Source organism: Anser brachyrhynchus (genome assembly GCF_964034855.1).
Source record: "Anser brachyrhynchus genome assembly, chromosome: 1".
Lineage (NCBI taxonomy): Eukaryota > Metazoa > Chordata > Aves > Anseriformes > Anatidae > Anser > Anser brachyrhynchus.
In genome coordinates this window covers 123,031,630-123,054,988 of record NC_137694.1, presented here as the reverse complement: position 1 = coordinate 123,054,988, position 23,359 = coordinate 123,031,630, and the positions used below count along the sequence as shown (strand labels likewise).

General features: G+C 40.7%; 1 protein-coding gene across 3 annotated transcripts in view; it reads right to left on the bottom strand.

Moving 5' to 3' along the window:
- LOC308187879 (uncharacterized protein) overlaps nucleotides 1-23,359 on the bottom strand; it is a 77,830-nt gene that overhangs the window by 6,920 nt on the left and 47,551 nt on the right. The window contains exons 4-5 of one of the 3 annotated variants that reach the window (XM_080576307.1): nucleotides 14,172-14,237; nucleotides 1,534-10,797 (exon numbers count right to left, since the gene is read on the bottom strand). In XM_080576307.1, the coding sequence (XP_080432433.1) occupies nucleotides 14,198-14,237 (40 nt within the window). In that variant the 3' untranslated portion in view covers nucleotides 1,534-10,797; nucleotides 14,172-14,197. Of the gene's footprint in view, nucleotides 1-1,533; nucleotides 14,238-23,359 lie in introns of those variants that run through there. The other 2 variants (XM_080576308.1, XM_080576306.1) reach the window with 2 other exon arrangements.

Genomic DNA, 23,359 nt, shown 5'->3' with positions numbered 1-23,359 from the left:
GCTTCCTGATGCAGCTGGTTAGAGAGCCTACCAGGGGAGGTGCCCCACTAGACCTTCTGTTCACAGTGACGGACTGGTGGGAGATGTAGTGGTCGGGAGCTGTCTCGGGCAGAGCGACCACGAAATGGTTCAGTTCTCTATTCTTGGCGAAGTCAGGAAGGGGACCAGTAAAACCGCTGTCTTGGACTTCTGGAGGTCTGACTTTGAGCTGTTCAGGACACTGGTTGGCAGAGTCCCTTGGGAGGAGGTTCTGAAGGGCAAAGGAGTCCAGGAAGGCTGGGCACTCCTCAAGAAGGAAATCTTAATGGCTCAGGAGCGGTCTGTCCCCACGTGCCCAAAGACGAGCCGATGCGGAACTAGACCGGCCTGGCTGAGCAGAGAGTTGTGGCTCAAGCTTAGGAGAAAAAGGAGGGTTTATAATCTTTGGAAAAGAGGGCGGGCTACTCAAGAGGACTATAAGGATGTTGCGAGGCTGTGCAGGGACAAAATTAGAAAGGCCAAAGCTCATCTGGAGCTCAATCTGGCTACTGCCGTTAAAGATAACAAAAAACGTTTTTACAAATACATCAACACAAAAAGGAGGACTAAGGAGAATCTCCATCCTTTACTGGATGTGGGGGGAAACTTAGTTACAAAAGATGAGGAAAAGGCTGAGGTGCTCAATGCCTTCTTTGCCTCAGTCTTTAGCGGCAAGACCAGTTGTTCTCTGGATACCTGGTACCCTGAGCTGGTGGAAGGGGATGGGGAGCAGGATGTGGCCCTCGCTATCCATGAGGAAATGGTTGGCGACCTGCTACAGCACTTGGATGTACGCAAGTCAATGGGGCCGGATGGGATCCACCCGAGGGTACTGAGCGAACTGGCGGAGGAGCTGGCCAAGCCGCTTTCCATCATTTATTGGCAGTCCTAGCTATCAGGGGAGGTCCCAGTCTACTGGTGGCTAGCGAATGTGACGCCCATCTACAAGAAGGGCCAGAGGGTAGACCCAGGGAACTATAGGCCTGTCAGCTTGACCTCAGTGCCAGGGAAGCTCATGGAGCAGATTATCTTGAGGGTCATCACGCGGCACTTGCAGGGCAACCAGGCTATCAGGCCCAGTCAGCATTGGTTTATGAAAGGTAGGTCCTGCTTGACGAACCTGATCTCCTTTTATGACCAAGTGACGCGCTTGGTGGATGAGGGGAAGGCTGTGGATGTGATCTACCTTTCCTTCAGTAAGGCTTTTGACACCGTTTCCCACAACATTCTCCTCAAGAAACTGGCTGCTCATGGCTTGGACTGGCGTACGCTTTGTTGGATTAAAAACTGGCTGGATGGCCGGGCCCAAAGAGTTGTGGTGAATGGAGCCAAATCCAGTTGGAGGCCGGTTACTAGTGGAGTCCCCCAGGGCTCAGTGCTGGGGCCGGTCCTCTTTAATATCTTTATCGATGACCTGGATGAGGGGATCAAGTGTACCCTCAGTAAGTTTGCAGATGACACCAAGTTAGGTGCGTGTGTCGATCTGCTCAAGGGAAGGAAGGCTCTGCAGGAGGATCTGGATAGGCTGGACCGATGGGCTGAGGTCAACTGCATGAAGTTCAACAAGGCCAAGTGCCGGGTCCTGCATCTGGGGCGTACCAACCCCAAACAGTGCTACAGGCTGGGAGATGAGTGGTTGGAAAGCTGCCTGGCAGAGAAGGACCTGGGAAGTGTGGCCAGCAGGTCTAGGGAGGTGATTGTCCCCCTGTACTCGGCTCTGGTGAGGCCGCACCTTGATTACTGTGTTCAGTTTTAGGCCCCTCGCTACAAGAAGGACATGGAGGTGCTCGAGAGAGTCCAGAGAAGGGCAACGAAGCTGGTGAGGGGTCTGGAGAACAAGTCTTATGAGGAGCGGCTGAGGGAGCTGGGCTTGTTCAGCCTGGAGAAGAGGAGGCTCAGGGGAGACCTCATCGCTCTCTATAGGTATCTTAAAGGAGGCTGTAGAGAGGTGGGGGTTGGTCTATTCTCCCACGTGCCTGGTGACAGGACGAGGGGGAATGGGCGAAAGTTGCGACAGGGGAGGTTTAGATTGGATGTTAGGAAGAACTTCTTTACTGAAAGGGTTGTTAGGCATTGGAATGGACTGCCCAGGGAAGTGGTTGAGTCACCATCCCTGGAGGTCTTTAAAAGACGTTTAGATGTAGCCCTTAGTGATACGGTTTAGTGGAGGACTTGTTAGTGTTAGGACAGAGGTTGGACTAGATGATCTTGGAGGTCTCTTCCAACCTAGACGATTCTGTGATTCTGTGATTCTGTGATTCTGTTGAATGCAGAAGTCTGTTTACATTTGCAGTTCTCCAAGGAAACTCTCTGTTCTGATATCATGATCTTCCTATGTTCAGAGAATAACTGTTATTATTGAGAAGTTGTTTACACCTAGTATAAGTAGACACATATTGTGTAGATCTGAGAATCTGAGAAGGTTATTTTGTACAAAACCAGCACGTGATTGTACTGGAGGGCTTTCTATGAAACTGTAACTATAACAAAATAACCCTTTTTCTATTAGAGAAGTGCTTTTTTTTTTTTTTCTTTTTGTCTTCTAACTAACCAAAAAACTTTTTCAGCTGTCTAACCAACCATTTTGAGTCCCACAGATTCCCTATAGGAAGTGACTTAGGCCCCACCATTGTCAATTTATCTCCTATTCACTGTTTAGTAGATCTATTTTATTCTCAGCAGATGTTCAGACTGCCTTAATTACTGATGGTCTGGTCAGAAACTGTATGGCACTTATTTCATGAGCTGCTGCTGCTACCCAGAACTGACTTTATGCTTTTTTTTTTTTTTTTTTTTTGCTAATGCTTCCTTTTTACTTTTAAGCTTAGAAGACATTCCTATTCAACTAAAAACTGTAATGTAGCGGTCTTAGGATTTTCAATTTATATAAGGTAGACAGAGAAAGTATTAGAGAGTAGTGAGATCTTTTGCTGAGATGTTGAGTCCTCAGTACAGCCAGGTGCAGAACTCCAGGCACTTGGCTCTCATTTACTAAACTGAGTATTAGGCAACACTGCCTTCCCTGACGCTCCTTGTGTCACATATCAATCCACTGGATTAATATGTGGTGAGCAGAAGTACTGGATAAGCAAAAGTTGTGAAAGTGAAATAAAAAATGGCCTTTATAATATTCACTTTATTCTGAGTTTAGAAGTGATTTTTTTATTGTGAGCCAGCAGTACCGTTGAGCCACCTAAAGTTCAATCCTCCTCCACAGAGAATTATTACAAGGACTATATTACAAAGAATTATTTTGACTGAAGTCAAAAAATATGGAAATGAAAGTTACTAACACACATTTTGCAACTAACACTCTAAGGCAGTGTGAGAGATGCTTCTATAGCTTATGCAATGAAATGGTTAACCAGAAGTTGCTATTGTAGCCAGCCATAAGCCAAGCCAAGACACTTCTCACAGCTCACCTCTACCCTTCCTATAAGTAACAATTTAAAAAGTGGTATCATATTACATGAATATTCAAGATCTTTAGAACAAGAAATGGGTTTCTGGTAGATCTGTGCATTTCTTTCCCTATGTATACTTTCCAGATAGGACCAAAAGTAATATGAAATAATGTTCTTAAAAACATTTTTCATAAGACTAGGCCCAGCAAAGCTAGAATCTCATGAGAAAATTTCTGAAAGCTTTCCAACTCATTCCTCTAGATTTAATTGACTGGAATGGCCTTCAGTCATCTTAACTTTCAGCTGTTTATTCAAGACAAACATAAATGATGAAAGTTCTGTAGTTGCCTATCACTACTACCATGATGCAAAAGCATATGATTAATCCTGGCCCCATTTAGCATCACTGTGGTCAGTCCCCACAGGAAATATTATTCTTGCCATGGTTTAGGAGCATTTAATCTGATTTGACAATGCTCAATCTACTTCCCAAGTCCTTGATTGATTTCTTCTTCTTTGCTATGGTAGTATGACCATTGTCTTTTGATTAAGACATTAGCATTGTATGTGACCTACATCTTTTGCAATCTAGTTTTCCATAGCTCATCCAAGAGTACGATTTATCTTAAACAGATCAAATACCATAATAGTTGGCCCCAATAGGTGCTTTTAAAAAAATGTTTTTAGTACAGTGTAATGGCTGTTTCAAAGATTCCAAAGACTTAAACACTGAAAAAAATAGATGTAATTCAGCATACTAATCATTTACCAATTATACTTTCATTTGGGTTTTAGTGGGGTAAAGTATGTTAAGCAAAAGTAGCAGTCATATTCAAAATGTTTGTTCTGATGATCAAGATCTATGAACTACGGATTGTTTTCATAATCAACTTTCTGCTTTGGAAACTTTAAAGCTCATCATGTCCCGTTCATGGAAAGCCTAAACCAAACATTTGATTCCCCCCAGATTTAACTAAATTGCTGATCTTGCAGTACAAGCCTTCCTTTCTGATGCTAATCATAGACACAAATCCTTATGCCAGTCCAGCTGGTATAATAAAGTGTCTATCATTTCACCTTTTCAATAAAGACATTGTTGAAGTATTACAGTCTCTCAATGTGTTTGTAATACAGCAGAGTTCATAATTTAATCTTTTAGTACATGACTACAGAATGTATTTATTTATTGATTGATTTACCAATCTGAGAACATGCTGCTGTTCCATGCATGGACAAACAACCAGATAACATATCAGGAATAAACATCTTGTTGTCAAACTTAATTAGAACTACAGGTGGTCAAGAACTCTACTAAGACACAAAGATGAATAATGAAGACTTTCAAGCCTTACAACCTCTTTGTGTCTTTCTGTGCCATCAGTATTTTAAATACACATACCCGCACAATTTTCTTTGCCCTGATGGCTATAGGGCTGATTAAAAGAAGTAAATGCAAAGGCCAAATCCATCAAGCTGAGCTTTAACTTCCTAACATGGTGCAGAAGGCCATAGATCACTTCTGAACAGGACTTAAGAGATTAATTTGTGCCAGCAGTCAATGACAGGCTTGTTAGGAGAAAATTCCAATGATGCTAACCCTTCAAAAAGCTGGTTATTAACTGCATCGATGACTGACTCCTCATTAAAGATCACTATTACTGTCTTCCATAGTGTTTCCCCTTTGACCCAAATGGTTAGTGAATTTTCAGGACTTCCAGTTTTTGCTGTAAAGAGAAGATAATGATGACATTTTTCTTTCATTGAATGCTCCTTATTTCAAAGAATGCAAATGATCTCCTGCTTCCCTGAACCAAAAAGGAAACAAAACAGTCAGGAAGCAGTTCATTGGCTCACTGTCTTTTTACAGAATTCACTGACTTTCAGCTTGCTCTTCCAGTGCAAATCACCTTCAATCAAATATATCAAAACTTTTTTAAAGCACATTTTTATGATAATACAACAGACTGGAAATCCTTGTATAGATCCACCCCACAAATCATTAATATTTCTTGAGAGTGCCTTAGTTTTATGCATCAGACACACACTACCTTGACACTTATTCCATCAGTACTGTTTGCCTGAGAAGGCTTTGCAGTTACCGACTTTTGAGTCAAATACACCCACTCTGCCACCAACTCAGAGAGTAATAGTGCCTCCTGCATAGCTACATGTCTATGAAGGAGAAAACATACCCTGTCACTTCCTCTTATGTTACACAAGGAAGAAGATGGTAAGGACAGCATCTACTTAAGAAGACGGTAAGGACACCATCTTCACTTTGGGACGTGCCTTAGAGCCCAGACTTGACAAAACTGACCAACACTCAAAGATACAACCAGAAGCAAAGAAAACAAAGATTTCAGTGTGCTCACAGGGAAAATAAGTTGATTTTAAGAGGAAAGCCATTGCCCAGGGGCCAAGTCAGGAAACAGGACAAGTGTTAAAAATTTCCATGAACTTCATGCCAAACAGATGTCCACAACCTTTATTTTAGACGAGTATTATACATCTCTTTTATTCTTTATCAGAGAAAAAGCTTCTCTTCCCCAGGGCCTCAGGGCTTTGCACTGACATTTCAGCCACCCAAACCACTTTCCTGCATCTTTAAAGTCTTCTGAAATCAGGTCAGGAAGAACCAGGCCTTGACCACCTACGCCTTGAGCGAAGGGTTCAGTGAGAGGTACACAACTGAGACATTTTTTAGCTGGAGACCTGTCCTCCAAAGTCCTCCAAATTAACAGTCTTGACAGAGCAATGACAGAGCAACTTTTTGCTCTAGGCAAATCAAAGTTCCACAATACAATTGTTTGCATGTTGGGACTGGCAATTCAGAAGGGGAAAAAAAAAAAATGTAACTAAGCCATCTGCCCAGAAAGGCAATTATCCCAGATCTATGACTACACTTGCATTGACATAGAATCTTTAGTAATACCCTCTGCTTTTTACACACTACGTTTTTCTGCCAGCTTCTCTTTCTGACTTTTCAGATCTCTTAGGCCAGCTTCTCTGCAGAGGACTGCAGTGGAGGTCAGGCAAAGCCTCCTTTTCACAGAAGTCTCTATGCATACAGAGACATGTAATTCTATGGACTGGCTTACAATTCACACTTTTTCTCACCTCCTTCTGTAGAAGCATCTGCTTCTGTGACATGACCTGAGAGGAAAAATGAAAAGATACTTGGCAATTTATGACAGAGGAGACAAGATCAGAATAAGCAATAGCTACTCTTCAAGAGAGATTCAATGGTTCTCTAAAATATTTGAAAGCGAGAACAGACTGGGATAAAGCAGTGGGTCCCTGCAATTGTTAGGGCTGGTCAGACTTATCTGCTGTATAAATGCTTCACTGACAACACAGTCCAGAAAGGACAGAAAAATGGCAATAGATGCCCTTTTTTAACAGCACTATTTTGCCAGAACAGTTTTCTGAACACACTTGCGAACAAATCTGCCTGGAGTCTGATATGCAGTGACATTAGGGTGTAGAAAGAAAAATATTTTCATCTGAGACCAGAGCCAAACTGATTCTCTCCCACCACTGGTATAAAAAACAGCTCTTACCCAAGCATCTCTGTTAGAAGAAGCTCCTGTTCTTGGCTCCACAGAAGGCATAAGTGAAATATACAGCAAGAAACAGGACAGTCCTGTGTTGGAGATCAGAGCAGCACTAGAATCAGGAATTTGCTGGGTACCGCATGCTGGATGATAGATATAGGCTTCTTGCCCTGTCTGTCCCAGAGGACCACATATAATGAAGCAGGATAACAGATTGTTTTCAGCTATTGCTTTCTGATAAGCATTCACAGATAAGGTTGAACCGAAACTGTAGGTCATGCAGAAGTAAGGCCCACACACTCATCTACAGTATCCCAGCGTGTTGATTTGACAAATAGCAGGTGTTTACTTGTATAGGCACTGAGGTCTATACTGCCCAAACATTCACTGCTGGGAATACAGGTGACTGTGATTGACCACTGGAGCCTTGTGTTCACATGCCATCTGCATCTAATCAGATGGGGTCACCAGGGATCACAGAATCATAGAATCATTCACGTTGAAAAAGACCTCTAAGATCATCTAGTCCAACTTTTAACCTAGTACTAAACCATGTTACTAAGTTCTACATCTACACATTTCTTGAAGACCTCGAGGGATGGTGACTCAACCACTTCCCTGGGCAGCCTATTCCAATGCTGCCCAACCCTTTCAGTAAAGAAATTTCTCCTAATATCCAACCTTAACCTCCCTTGGTACAAGCTGAGGCCATTTCCCCTTGTCTTACCACTTGGTGCTTGAGAGAACAGCGCAATCCCCACTTCATTATAACCTCCTCTAAGGTAATTGTAAAGTACAATAAGGTGTCTCTTGAGCCTTCTTTTCTCCAAGCTAAACAACCCCATTTCCCTCAGCCACTCCTCATAAGACTCATTCTCTAGACCCTTCAGCATCTTCATTGCCATTCTTTGGACATGCTCCGGCACCTCAATGTCCTTCTTGTAGTGAGGGGCCCAAAACAGAACACAGTATTCAAGGTGCAGCTGCACCTGGGCCAAGTAGAGGGACAATCACTTCCCAGTCCTGTTGGTCACACTATTTTCGATAAAAGCCAGGATGTTGCTGGCCTTCTTGGCCACCTGAGCACACTGCTGGTTCACGTTCAGCTGGCTGTTGAGCAATACCCCCAGGTCCCTTTTTGCCAGGCAGCTTCCAGCCACTCTTGTAGTGCTGCATGGGCTTGTTGTGCTGCAAGTGCAGGACACGGTTGAACTTCCTACAGTTGCCCTCAGCCTGTCGATCTGGCCTATCAGATCTTTCCACAGAGCCCTCCTACCCTTGAGCAGATCAACACTCACACCTAACTTGGCGCTGTCTGCAAATTTACTGTCTGCAAATTTAATGATTTATCATTGAGTACTGAATTTACTCAAATTTACTCGATCCCCTGGTCCAGATCATTGATAAAGATATTGAAGAGAACTGGTCCCAGTACTGAGCCCTGGGGGACACCACTAGTGAGCGGCCTCCAGCTAGACTCCATTCACCACGACTCTTTGGGCCTGGCCACTCAGCCGGTTTTTAATCCAACAAAGCATACACATATCCAGGCATTGAGCAGCCAGCTTCTTCAAGAGAATGCTGTGGGAAATGGTGTAAAAAGTCTTACTGAGGTCTAGGTAGACCACATGCAGAGTCTTTCCTTCATCCACTAAGCACATCACCTTGCCATAGGAGGAGATCGAGTTCATCAAGCAGGACCTGTCTTTCATAAACCCATGCTGACTGGGCCTGATCGCCTGGTTGTCCTGTAAGTGCTGCATGATGACACCGAAGATAATCTGCTCCATGAGCTTCCCCAGCACAGAGGTCAGACTGACAGGCCTGTAGTTTCCTGGATCCTCCTTTCGGCCCTTCTTGTAGATGGGCATCACATTTGCCAGTTGCCAGTCTACTGGGACCTCCTCTGATAACCAGGACTGCTGATAAATGATGGGAAGTGGCTTGGCGAGCATTTCCACAAGCTCCCTCAGTACCCGTGGGTGGATCTCATCTGACTCCATAGGCTTGTGTGTGTCCAAGTGGTTTAACAGCTCACTAACCATTTCCTTGTGGATTTTGAGGGCTTCATTCTGCTCCCTGCCCCTATCTACCAGCTAAGGGGACTGAGTAGCCAGAAAACAACTGGTCTTACTGCTAAAGACTTTGGTAAAGAAGGCATTAGGTACCTCAGACTTTTCCTCACCTCTTGTCACTATGCTCCCCCCGCATCCAATAAATGATGAAGACTCTTCCCACAACCCATAAAGGATAGGATCCCACTCCTCTACAGTCAATCACGCTGTGCACAGAAAAAAAAAAAAAAAAAGAAAGAAAAAAAAAAAAACAAACATGGCAGGAGTGTATTGGGTTTACATGGCAAGGTTTTGGTAGCAGGGAGCTACATAGGGTGGCTTCTGTGAGAAGAGTCCAGCAGCTGCCCCATGTTAGATAAGGGCCAGCTCCAGCTGGCTCCAAAGGGACCCGCTGCTGGCCAGAGCTGAGCCAATAAGCAATGTTTGCTCCTCTGTGAGAGCATATTTAAGAAAGGGGGAAAAAAAAATGTTTCACAACAACAGCTGGGAGAGTGAAGAGTGAGAAACAGCTTTGCAGACCCCAAGGTCAGTGAAGAAAGAGGGGGAAGAGGTGCTCCAGGCTTGGGAGCAGAAGTTCCCCTGTTGCCTGTGGAGAAGCCCCTGGTGGAGCAGGCTGTCCCCCTGCAGCCCATGGGTCCCACACGGAGCAGATCTCCACGCTGCAGCCTGTGGAGGAGCCCACGTGGAGCAGGTGGATGTGGCCTGGAGGAGGCTGCGGCCCATGGAGAGCCCCCGCAGGAGCAGGCCCCGGGCCGGAGCTGCAGCCCGTGGAGAGGAGCCCACGCAGGAGCAGGGGGTCTGGGGGGAGCTGCCGCCCGTGGGGGACCCGTGCTGGAGCAGTTTGCTCCTGGGGATGGATGGACCCCGTGGTACGGAGCCGTGTGGGAGCAGTGCTGGAAGAGCTGCTGCCTGTGGGCAGCCCCCGCAGGCTCAGTTCGGGAAGGACGGCATCCCGTGGGAGGGACCCCGCGTGGAGCAGGGGCAGGGAGGGACCGTGAGGGAGCAGTGAAGACAAAGAGTTAGGGCCTGACCGCAGCCCCCATTTCCCTGCAATGCTCAGGGGGAGGTGGAAGAGAGTGGATGGGGGGAAGGTGATTTTAATTTTTCTTTGTTTCTCACTTCTCCAGCTTGTTAGTAATAAGTAATAAATTTCTCCGATCTCCCTATTCTGAGTCTGTTTTGCCCGTCACAATAATTGTTGAGTGATCTCCCTGTCCTTATCTCAACCCTTGAGCCCTTTTGATTGTATTTTCTCATCTTTCCCTTTGAGGAGGGGGAGTGAGAGAGCAGTTGTGGTGGAGTTCAGCTGCCCAGCTGGGTAAAACCGCCACAGGAGATAATGCCTTAAGCTCCATACGTGTGAAGTTGCATCTGTAGGAATCCACGTGTGTAGTCTGCCTCTCTAATCATGTCAGTAAAGCAGGCTGTAGCTCCACTTTATATCTGTCACTGAATTTAAAGAGAATTAAAAATGACAATCTATCATTTAGGAGAGGAGGAGTCTGCAGGCACAGAAGAGAAAAGGGTTGATCTGTGCACAGGTGTTAGTCAGAAGTCACTGACCAATGTGTGCTTACAAAGGTCAGTCCTCTGTTCCACAAACTGTAGCATCAATATGTTACAGGGGGAGAAGGATAGTCTGATTTTACGTAATTAAGGCAGCAAACCTGAAGAACAGCACAAGCTGTTAAATGAAGGAATTGCAGTAATGTATTGTAAAAGCATCAGCAATCCAATGGTGCTGGTCTGTGAAGGGAAGATAAAGCAAGTAAGTGCAAATGGTTTTAGCTGTACATTTTAATATCTAATGTTAAAGATGTGTCAGTGTTTCCATTTGCAAACCTCTATCTCTGAGTATAGAGGTTGTGGCTATGGAAATGAGCCCAAACTGAAACTCGACATGTTGTCTCAGAAAAAGGATTTTTTGTTGTTGTTGTTGCTGTTTCATTCTTGTAAAAAATAAACAAGAGGTAAACAATACATGTAGTGTTAGAAATGTTTCAAACATTTTTTCACTGTGTCATAAAAATGTTTGCAATTTGAAATGGAAATGAAGTTCAGAAGCTATTGTGACAGACTTTTTTTATAAAGAATTCAATTAAATTTTAGCATCTTAGCAAGTCCCAGAGCCAAGTCCTCAGTAAGAAACAGGGCTGTGAGGAGTGTCTGTACTCTTCCTGTGGTATACAGAGATGCATCAGTTGCTGTCATGTAGATGAGCTTTCCTTGCATCAAGGACACTTCCTTAGCTCAAGGATATAGGAGCTACTGACCTCCTTCTCTAATGGCTCCCTCCCCTTTAGTATATACCGTCCAGCTCCATTTGCTAGATGGGATTACCTACCCTCCTAACCAGGCAAATTTCAAAAAAAGGATCAACAATTTTTCCCTTTTAAACCAAGCTTTGAGAGAAAGCTGTTTGTTGAATACAAATTTTTCATGGGAAGTCTTTTTTCCCCCATACTTTCAAGCCTAGTAGAACATAAGAACAAAAATGAAATTAAAAGCATATGATTCACCCCCTTTAAAACAAACAAACAAACAAAAAACAACAACTCTTTACTCTCTATAATTTCAGAGGGATTCCAATATAGTACCTCTATCCCCAAAGTTCTGAGAAGTGTGCACTGTATTTAATCTTCTTGAGTTCACCTCTGTTTCACATTCTGTGAACCTGCACTATACTTTCAGGAATGTTTTTCAATGTAACAGATATTAAATGAATATTCAAGAGTATTTGTAGGAAATACATCAGATTCCTGCACAAGCATTCATATCAAAAACATGATGCTAAGAATTAAGCTCATTCAACCAAGGAGCCAAGACCACAGCATGCAATCTGAGTGCAACTAATCAACTCTTCTCAAATTATTAATATTTAGAGAGAATTGCTGGGGACCAAACTGCAACTGAGAACTATTTGAATAGCAAGCCCATTTGAGAAAACTTTGTTTTGCAGAACATTCACAAAGAGAAAAATAAACATGATTTATTGAATATATAGCTCCAAAATATTTTCTCATTCCTAGAATCTACTCTGTCTAAAATAGTTCCTATGTACAATCAATTAATAAGAGTAGCAAAAATGTGCTGGGTACATGGTGGGGCTGTGGAATAATCTTCAGTATTCATTTTTGTACAAACACAGAAGTGCACAACCTTGGAAACAATGGTTTGAACTTCATTATCAATATATTTTGTGGGGGTCCTTTTTTTATTCCTCCCTCTCCCCCCCTCCGCCCCTCAATTCTGGTTGCAATTCTGTTCTCGTTGGTATGGTATTCAACTGCCTGTGAGAGTAATTATAACCCAGTTCCATTTAGTACTGTGTGCAGAAATAGTTCACTTAGATTGTTAAATAGTATTTCCCACTTCTAGCTTGCTCTAGTCTATCCTAACATCTGCAGAAATTGATATCATCTGTTATGTGCTAGATTAATAACATTTCTTTCCTGAATAGTATTATTTGAGTTGTTCTGTTTGCATTAGTTATGTTTCTGCATAATTTAACTAAGCAGATTGTGAAGATGAGGCCAAAATAGAGGTTTTCACCACTATTTTGTTAATGTTTAGTGCTTTATTTCTAAAATTATTTGATAGTCTTACAGAAATATATATATATGTTCTTTAATATCTACTCTTTTATCTGGATTCAAATGCATTTAATCTTCAACATCTTCCGTACAAAATCCCAAATTTCTTAACAGACAAATTCTTTTTAAAGGAGCCCAGCCCATCTCTTTTGGGATAATGAAGGCATCCAGTCATGCAATTATAAGTCATATTGGGATTAATGGTGTAGCTCACTGAGCCCTATACTGCTATCTCTTCTATCTGCAGATTATCAGTTTCACTAAACAAAGTGTATAAACAAATGTATTTGTGCTGTTTTTTGTTGGTTTCTTTGTGTTGTTTGTTTGTTTGTTTGTTTCATTTCTGGAACAGCAACAGAGGTTTTTATAATTTTCACTTTTTATATTAGTTGTTTCCATGAATTATTATTTACAGGGATGGGAGTGATTAGCTCTCTGATATCATCTTTCTTTAGAGTGATCATTGAAAGGATAACTTCTTTTCCCTTGTTTGATGAGACTGAAAAATCCTACACATTACTTTCACTAAGCCTTCACAGACTATTGTTTACAACTATGCCTCCTTCTGCCCCTCTGGTTTTGAAAGTAAAATTCCCTGTTGGAAAGTACATTTTTAATGCCTTTTTTTTTTCCCGTTCTTTTTCTTCTTCAAAGGGAACTGTTAGAAAAGAAAAATTGAATCTGAAATTTCCACAGACTTCTAAGGTTATTGCTGACTCTACTCATTCAAGCACTATCATTATCAGTAAGCTCAGGAAAAAAAAAATGTGGTCAATGTATGTGTGAAGAAAACAGGTATGTCTCTCAGTTATGGGATGATTAAAACCCCAGTGGAACAGATGAGATGACAAAATATGGAATGAAGATGAAACTTCAAAAAAAAAAAAAAACCACACACCACTCTATCTGTTTAGGTATTGAATGAATATCTATCAAAAAAATGTAGGTTCTTCAAAAGTGATTGCGTTTACAGAAGCCAATGCAACCACTGCTAGTTTTCTAAAACTGTCCATAGCATTAGTTTACTCAGATATAGAAGTAGACAATGCTTTTATTCAGCATTGTTAGATGCCAGCTCTCCAAGGCTCTATACGGTTTTCAAATACGCCGTAATGCAATGTCTCTTGCAGAGAAGCAGTGGTCCATGACATGTAGTTTAAACAATCATTTTTATTTAGCTGACATTTCACAGTCACCTGTATGGTCAAGGGGCAATTCTGATCTTGTCTGACCTCTCAAACAAGCAGTAACCTGACATCTTTTCTTCTCACCAGTAGTGTGTTATGCTTTCCACTCACACTACATAACCTCTGCTCAGAGAAGCCCCAGACTATTCCACTCTGCTGCTCCTTTCCAGTTCTGGGGACATGTTCTGTAGTTTGCCCTATCTGTGTCTATCTATCAAGGAGAGGTCTACCCTTGCCGTGAATCGTCCATGACAAGGAGGACAACAAAAACTTTTGATCTGCTACTCAGAATTGGGAAAATCAGAGCCAAACTGCAAGAGTCTGAAATTTGGTGCAATACCTGAAGTTAGCCCAGTAGGTGAAATTTCAGGTTGACCTGAACAGCATCTTATGAATGCTCATGGTGCTGTGAAGAATAAAAAAGAAAGTGAAATGTTAGCATGAAGAGATTGAGTCGAAGTAAAGCAACATAACTAAACCAGCCCATTTTCTGAATTCCTTTCCTAGCGTCTAAATTCACTATGAACCATTTTGTTATTTTCAGAACTTGCAGTTACAACAGGCAACTTTCTTTGTACCTGAGAAGGCCTACAGGAATCAGAAGACACAAGGAACAGAAAGGTTTTGTTCTGAGCAAAAGGAATCTTATGTGGGAAAGAAATGACTTGCATAATGGGAATTTCTATAGGTTTGCTAGAAATCATCATGTTGACCTTAAGGTACCTCTCTTTTTTCCCCATCCTCTGATTGTCACTGTTATGTAGTTATCAGAGATATTTTAAAAATTATTTTAGCACTTCTTAAAGCAATTGCATTGATTATAGCAAAGATATTCTTCTGGAGGCTTAGCAAATGAAGCATTGGGTAACAATATAAAGACCTTTTCACCACTAGGTCATCATTAACATGATCTGGTCAAATACTTAATGACAGAAAAATGCTGCCATCTAATTAACAGTGCATTGTGGCCTATATATAATGAGCTGATTTCAGTCCATATCCTGTTCAAAACGTAAGAAATAATCAATTTAATTGGGGATTAATTGGCACCTGACTTGTCAATCTTGATAATCTTTAGGGCATAGTCTTTATTTTGAGTGTAAACACCTTAGGGGAGACATTGTTTATTACTACGTTTGAAAAATTCTGCACCATCATCCTTGCAAGTGTTATTTTTGTCACAGATCCAAAACAGCTTACCGTGCTATTCTTGTAACTGGAGAAAAACAGATGAGCTGATTTGAAGGACTTTCAACCTACTGCCTTTGAAAAAGCATTTGAAAAGTAAGCATTATCCTCAGATTAGTGAAAATTCATACTAAGGGCAGAGGTTCATCTTTTGGTTTGGACAGATTCTCAGTTTGTTCCAAATAAGTACGCCTGTCTCATGTTATCATGTAGAAAAATCTTCTGGAAACCAACAAGTCTCTCTCTAACAGAGAGTATAAAGAAGGCAATAAACATGCCTGTCTCAAACCTTAAAAATCTATCAGCCTTTTTGTACCTAAAGCAGATAATGCAGAACTTTGAGTAGGCTTTTGTCTTAGTATGCACATAATAGTGTTACAGGGAGCCACACAAATATATCTCTGGGGCAAAAGATCCCTGGATCACAGTGAGTAATGCCCATAAGTATTAGCCACAAAATATACATAACCAAATAATTCAAACTGGCTAAAATAAGTAGATACCATAAATTAGAGAAAGAAAAAAAAACTTACTGCACGCATGGAAATTTCCTCAGAAAACGTTTATCTTCATCTCTACAATAAGATTCTTTATTAACTACATAATCTGGGATACACTCAGTTTTGCTGAACACAAGAGGGAATAAAAAGGCCTAAATATGCTAAGCCTTGCTTGATCTATGCAAAGAGATTTTTCTCTCTGCAGAAGATTTGGTGAAGTAAAACCACATTTGATAAACATGAGCACATGGCTTTGGTTTTATGGTTCTTACGCTAAGCTAGGAGGGGACTAATCAGACCCTGGAGACGATATGAATTTGACAACTGACCAAGGGATAAATGGCAGGAAACTAGTAGGGGAGAAAAAAAGAAGTGACGATGAAAATAAGTTGAGGGAAAGGAAAAACCTTTTTGACAACATCAAAATATCACTACAGGAACCTTTAGTTTTTGGAGGGTAAGTAACAATGAACTGAACAAGGAAAGTCAAAGCTGTAGAAAGATGAGGAATGCAAGGCTATCTACTGCAAACACAGAGAGAACAGAGCCAGAGGCAAGTATGACTAGCTTTGCTGGTAGCCACAGTAGCCGGGACTCCAGGACTCTCCACACTCTTTTTCATTTTGAAATCCATCTTTCACTCCCAGTAACTAAGGTCACCACATTGGGGCATTCACTGTTTGCCCTTATGAAAACCATTCTGAATATGACAAATAGCATTTGTATTTGCCTTAAGTCCTCATCAAACCCACCTGCGGGAACAATTCTGCTTGCCTCCCTGAAAACTCTAAGTAGAGTGGATATTCTTACAAGATTTCCAACACTTCTATATTTTCAGGAATATCAGCAGAAACTTTTTTCCAAAGACACCATTTCAGTACAATAGATTTATCTTTGGAAAGATGAAAGTGTAAATATGTGATGGAGGATATTACTGCAAATGGACATTCTCTTTATAGGCTTATGAATTTAAACACGGTGCCACACTACGTAGTTTGGAATCAGCTTGTAATTGTCTAGAGTATAATATGAGTAAAGAAAATTCGTATTTGTTCACAATAAATTTCTTAAATGTATTTCAAGTGGTATCTGTGTATATGACCTTGTTTCCAATACAACTGTTTCTACTAAATTACTGCTCTTCCTTAGAACTGACAGGAAAGGAAGATGGCACCAGCTGAGAAATGGAATTTTATTCATGAAAAGTAGCATAAGCTGGTTCCAGTTTCTCTTCGGATAAGAGAAATCCTTACAAAACATAAAAGAAGTTGCTTTTTAGGGTAGGAGGCTCTTGAATTCAGCAAGAGGAGAACCTTCAACACATTAAAGATGCTGGCATTTTGTGAGGGAGATTCCATTATTTCTTTCAAATCGTCTTTTCTCTTGACATCTCCATCATCAGCAGAGCTTGTTCACAGCTCAGCAGCCTCATGTGAAGCACTATTGGCTTCTCAGAATCCCATGGGGAGTAGGGGTCAGGTTGGGCACTTCAGGCACAAATACATTTTGAGAAGAAAATTGCACCAAATGATAGGTTAATGGCAGTATTCATGTCAAAAGCCAGTGGAACGTGAATGGCCTTCAAATAAGTATTGCTCCAGCCTACATATTCAATGAGATCCATATTCAATGCTTCAGGTTCAATCAGTGATTTTGATAAGTATGTGGAGAATCTCCAAAAGACATCTTTCAGCAAGGCATGGAGGGTACATTTTTATAGTTGGTTCTACAGAGGAAAACACAGCTGCTAAAGAAGAACAGATAAATACAGCCACATAAATACTTTCTGAATCTTTGAGTAAAAATAAGAGAAGAATGTAGAACAGCAGCCTTTATATAAATACAGATTTTAATATCGTTTTTTCCTAAGAGCAGCAGAAGTAGTAAAGCATGGTGGATGCACCGTGTCTCCCTGGCAATCCCTCTAACTGCAAGATGTTGTATTCATTTCTGGTTTCCTGGACACTTTCTGTCTGTGCAGGATGGGCCTGATATTTTTGCCAGTTCTGAGAAACAGCTCAGTTTTCCTCACTGAAGACACTAACTCACACTGCAGCATTCTACTAGTTTTCTTGAAACTTGCAGTATCTTAATTCTTGAGATTTCTTTCCTTCCACCAAATTTGATTTCAATGGGATTAAAACTTCATCAAGTTAAAATAGTTTTAGGGGTAGTGGTCAAAAGGAAGCTGTTAGTGAGATTATCTCAGCCTGTTTTCTTCAGGGAAGTAGGTGAAAAATGTACCTAACAGAAACAATTGTTCCAACTAGATGAGGACCTAACATTAAGCCCTGCTTTGAGATATTATTTCTGCTTGAAGTAATAAATGTACTATTTATTACTCAAGTTCTCTTTGTCAAACTGTTTGTACTGCTTTGGTGAAATTTATATTATTGTTTTGTTGTGGGGTGTATAACTCCCACATGCAACCTAGAAACCAGAAGATTGGTAAGAATCAGTACCAGGTAAAAAGAAAAGTCAACCTTTTTGAAATAACTGATTTTAATGGTAGTTTTCTGTAAACATTAATCAAGAAAGACAGGAAATGGTCTAAAATAATGTAATACAAATATCGCAGGAAAGAAATACAGAAATAGGCTGATGTTTATAACAGAAAGAAAATAATACTGAAATTCTTATATGTTTAAACAGGACAAGAAACACTAATAAGTGGTCAGCTTGTTAGGACTTAAAGTTAGCCAAGCATCACATATTAAGATGCGAGAAGCAACTAACTCATTTCCCTGGAGGGTGGGAACTTCAGCATGAACAGGAGTTCAATGTCAACAGCACGCTTTTTCAAGGCCAAGCTCTGCTTAGCTCTGATTTTCTAATCTGTGATCTAAAACCTGTATTTTTGCAAATATAAGTGCATGTAGTTAATTTGACACCTTGCTTCTAAGGCAGACTAGACCTAAATTTCAATGAGAAGTCTTTTAGTGTTACTATATCCTCACTTGCATTCACTGTCACATTTGCTATCTGTTGAATGTATTAGGATTTTTTTTTTCTCAGTGTCTGGATGACAGTTTACTGGAGTTTTGGTCCATGACTTGGGCATTTGGATACTAGGTAACAATGACAGATATTATCAGCTAAGCCAGTATTTCTCTATACGGCCAGATATTTTTAATAAACAAGATCCAGTTTAAGAATTTTGGTAGGAAAGCTCAAACTTAATAGGCTGAAACTTTCATAAACAGGATTGTTGTGAGGATAAAAAGATGAAAAATTGCTTATTAGCATATATTACTGAAGATGGATATTCTCTAGATGGGTTTATTCACTGGATTTAAATTCTGCCATGAGCATATGAAGAACAGGATCAAAAGGAGCCCCCAGACTCTTGGGTTAAAAAGACAGAGCTCTCATCTCTGCTGGTTATTTCTCTTAATGCACTTTTCCCCTTTTCCAAATAAATCTGTTTCAGTTCCCTCAGATCTGATTTCTAACGCTACAGATTATTATTATTATTTTTTTTCCTCTGGGTAGAGCTCTGCTGAGGTTCTGACAACGTCCACTGTCTTTCTCTGCAGGTGCTGGTTGTCATCCTCTCCACTCAGCTGCAGACTCTCTGATCTTTCAAAGTCTGCTAGGAAATAAGGTGTAGAGACTTACTCAGCCCTACTTCTTGTCCTGTGTTTTCTGTCAGCTTCTTCCCTCCCTCTCTCCATTTATTTTCACCTGGGATTCTTTGATCACAAAGAAAAGTTTGGATATACCACAAATCACTCAATGTGCTCACGGCAGACAAAAGGTTGGAGAATCAATAAAACAGAATTTTGGCCAGTTTCTCATTTCTACAGTTTTGCACTATCTGCACAACCCTTAATGCCCCATTAGAGTCTGTGGGAGGTATTTGACAAGCAATGGTGCTCACACAGCTATTCCCTCCTCTCCTTCCTGTTCCTCGGAAAGTGGCTTAAATAGATTTCTCAGCACAGCACTGGTCTCAGGCACCCACTCACCGTTTATCTTCCCTAGTCATTAATCACAATCATGTGCAATTTAGAGCAGTTCTTGGTCTTTTTTCCCTGAAATGAAAGAGTTGCTCTTGTCATGAATATTATTGGTCATGAATCACAGTGATTTCCAGTCATGCCATCAATTATAAACATAGCTAATTGGAGTGCCGACAGGGCTGCATCTCTTCACAAAGAGGATCCTGCCATGAATTTTACTGGCCATAAATCACTGTGTCTTCAAACAAGAGACTCCCCTTCACTCTTTTCCACTGACCTGAATCCAAGGCACCAGTATTGGCTTCCTGGAGTTATCAGGCTATGCGATGTCATAAATCCACATCTAATCAGTTCACCAAGGAAGATACTGTATCTCTCTCTACCCATACTGCTTGCAAGTCTCCCTCATGGCTGTCATATCTTTGCTTTACACTGGCATCATCAGGGAAATTGGCAGAGTTTCCTTACAGGTCTCATGCCAAGCCAATATTCCCCACACTTTTTCCAGGCAGACACAGAGATAACGTCTATCTAAAAAATGATTCTCATTTCTCTACTCAGACGGACAACAAGTGCTGCCTCCAAGCAGTTTGTCAGGACTTCTGGGTTGTATGCTGCTGCTGCACAAATGCTAAGTAGTAGACAAAATCTATCACTTTTTTTTCTCAACGATAGCATTCATGGGAAATGGATCTTGCGTTGGACTGTGCACAAGGAGGAGGGAAGCTGGGATTTTGAATTGTGCCTAGCAAAAGAACAAGAAAATTGATTGCCTTCTGCCTTTAACTTTAAGCACAATGCAGCAAGAGAGAACAGAATTCAATAGCTCTTCTGGATGTCATGCAAGATAAAATCCCAGAAAAAAAAAAAAAAATCAAGACGAAATCTGTTTCCTCCTCAGATGAAAAAAGTATCACCCTACAAGGGATGGAGGAAATGGACACTAATGTGAATGAATTCATCAACTCCTACAATGCCAACTTCTCCCCCACCAAAACACATCACTTGCAACACAACAAATTCTACTTTTTCAAATTGCATTAATGCTATTCACACAATTAATCACCAAACCACAATATTCACTCATTACCTCAGATTTTCGGTGACCAAGAACTTTCCCTTCTGGCTTCCTGACATTACCATGGATTCTTTCAACTACTCCAAGTATCTTAATCATTTTTTCAGCATACTGGAGTATACTGAGGTATGTGGGCCTCAGACATCTAGGATATCTAGTCCTCACAGGTTTCAAAAGAACAGTAAAAGACCTGTGCTGCAACCCTGGAGCCAGTGCCTGGGTGATGCCCATGATCTGCACCATGATTCATGACATGACCTATGGTGTGTCCAGACCAGGCCCTGTGGTGGCTGTGGAGAGCTGCTTTGAGATGCACCTGCCCTACAGACATTCCACTAGGACTCGCACTTACATACATAGCAGTAAATACAGATTTTCTCAATGAAGCTGGAGTAGTTGGTATGTACAAGCAGATGCAGGGCTGCCTACTGCCCGCTTGGGTTTGTCCTGTATTTAGAGGCCTCCCTACTGACTTGCTTACTCCCCTCCAAACCTCATCCAACACAGCTTATCTCTACTCCTTATTTTTAGGTAGTTCTGTTACCTAGACTTGGACCTGTCCCATCCCTAGTCTCTATACCAACATAATCATTAAAAAACTAACTATATTCTAACTGCTAGTCCTAAAAATTAACCAAGAAAGTAGTTTAAGTTGTTTTAAACACAGCAATCAGCAACTTACAAGGTGCTAACTCTCTCTACTGCAGCAGATCCCCCAGACCACTGTGAGACCACTGTGAGACCACTGCACTCTATCTTTGCCAGTACTTCATCCCTTTTAGTCAGCAGCTGTATGGAAAAGGGATTGTGAAAAGATTTGACAGAAATATTTTTTGAGTCATTTGGTTAGCTTAGTGGAAGTAACCACTTTATGTGAATTCAAAAGCTGATTAGGCAAGAACTGTAAGTACAGGCACGTGAGAAGCTCTGTTCAAACAGGAGTGAAATTGCCCATATTTCCAGCAATTCAAGCATTAGTGAGCTTAGCAGAGCGAAGACTGACCATTCTAACAAACTTCTGTCTGGCCAGCTAAAACCTTTCCATTACCTAATTTAACCACTGTGCATATCTTCCAAAGTGATTATGACAGTAAATTGTTCACTTTCCCCATTGAAGATGATGTATCTCCTTCAATTAAATCAGAATATAGATTCAAAAATGACAAGATGACAATGCCTCATATGACCTTTTCCTCCATTTGCCTAATGAATAAATAAACATCAGTTTAACAATAACACAGTTTATCATGGTCTATTGTCTGTTTCCAATTGCCCTTAAGCAATAAGTTTACTGGAAAAAAAATGTTCTGAACTTTTTAATATAAAACATAAAAAAAACCCACGTTACTAATCTAGGGATAACATAAGTCCCATGCCTGAAATATTTTACATTTGGCAAAAGAAAGAATTCCTTACTCAGTCTCAACAAAGGGTGAATGATCTTATACTTAATTTCAGATACATATGGTCCATCAAGATTAGAATAAAATCATTGAAGGCCTCCATTCTTTTTCCTTATTGATATAGTACAACCGGTGACACAAAGTCAATGATGTCTTAAAAAAAAATGCAAAATGAAGAGTCCAAGAAAATAAGAGTGAGAGGAATGATGGATGCATCACACAAAACTCCCAGTACACACAACTGAGTTGTAAAAGAGAACATGGCTTAGGGCAGAGGACAACAACAGGTAGAATCCACTGGATTACACACTTCCAGTAGGGAAAGCAGGAAAATATTGAACTGTGACAATTTAATTGGGAGCCAGAGAAGGAGAAGCACAGTGAACTCTCCACCCAATTATACTGTTGTTATTGCATATAGTGGTGTCCCCTTAAATCTCATATAGAGCAATCCCAAAAGATAACATATTCTGTCTCTGCACTATCCACCTACTGGAAGGTTTTTACAAATGAAAATTAATTATAAATGGCAGCTAGTCTTATCATTCAGGGGTAAAGTACACCTTGCCCAATCTGTTTGCATCAATACAAATAATAGTTAAAGATTATTTTTAATATATATGTAATTATATACATTATAATAATCCCCAGATAATATTCTCTGCAGCAAGTGTAATGGAAAGGATATACTGCTTTGAAGATGAATTGCTAAAATCTAATGTTCTGCACATATTTATGATAATTCCAAGTTAAAGTTCACCCACCCCTTTGTTCAGCAGATGCACATAGTTCTTTCTAGTTGATGCAGATAATTGCCATTGTTATGTTTGGGAACTATGGATAGAAATCGCTCCTCTCTTACTCTTTTTCTTTGTATGCCTGGGTATTTCATTTACTTTATTCACCAAATGATATTAGAAAAAAAGCTTATGCACTCGGATGAAAGGTGTTTTTAAATATATATATATTTGAAAGTCCTAGATAGAATTCTGCCTGATCACTTCTCAGTAGGAGTGTCATAAAAAAATATATCCTCATAAAGATATTCTGTATCTCCAGCGGGTCCCTGGTATCTTCTGTGTTTCTGATGCTGCAGGAGCATGATTAAGTTTTGTTAGTATTTATTTTTTACTTGCTATTACTTTTTTCTTTTCTCTTTGGCAAGAGCAAACCAGAAAACCCTGAACCATCAAAGACATTTACTTGCCTAACATTAATCAGGGTGGTCTCATTATGCAGCTTTAAGCTTTTCCAGTATCAGAGCTTTTGACTGTACAGTTGAATCAAAAGTCGTTTTGTAGGTAGGGTAGCCCGCATAATGGCACTATGGTCCTTGGTAATACTGTAAGGTAAATAAATAACAATTGTTTGAATCACAGGAGAAGAGAGAGTTTCTA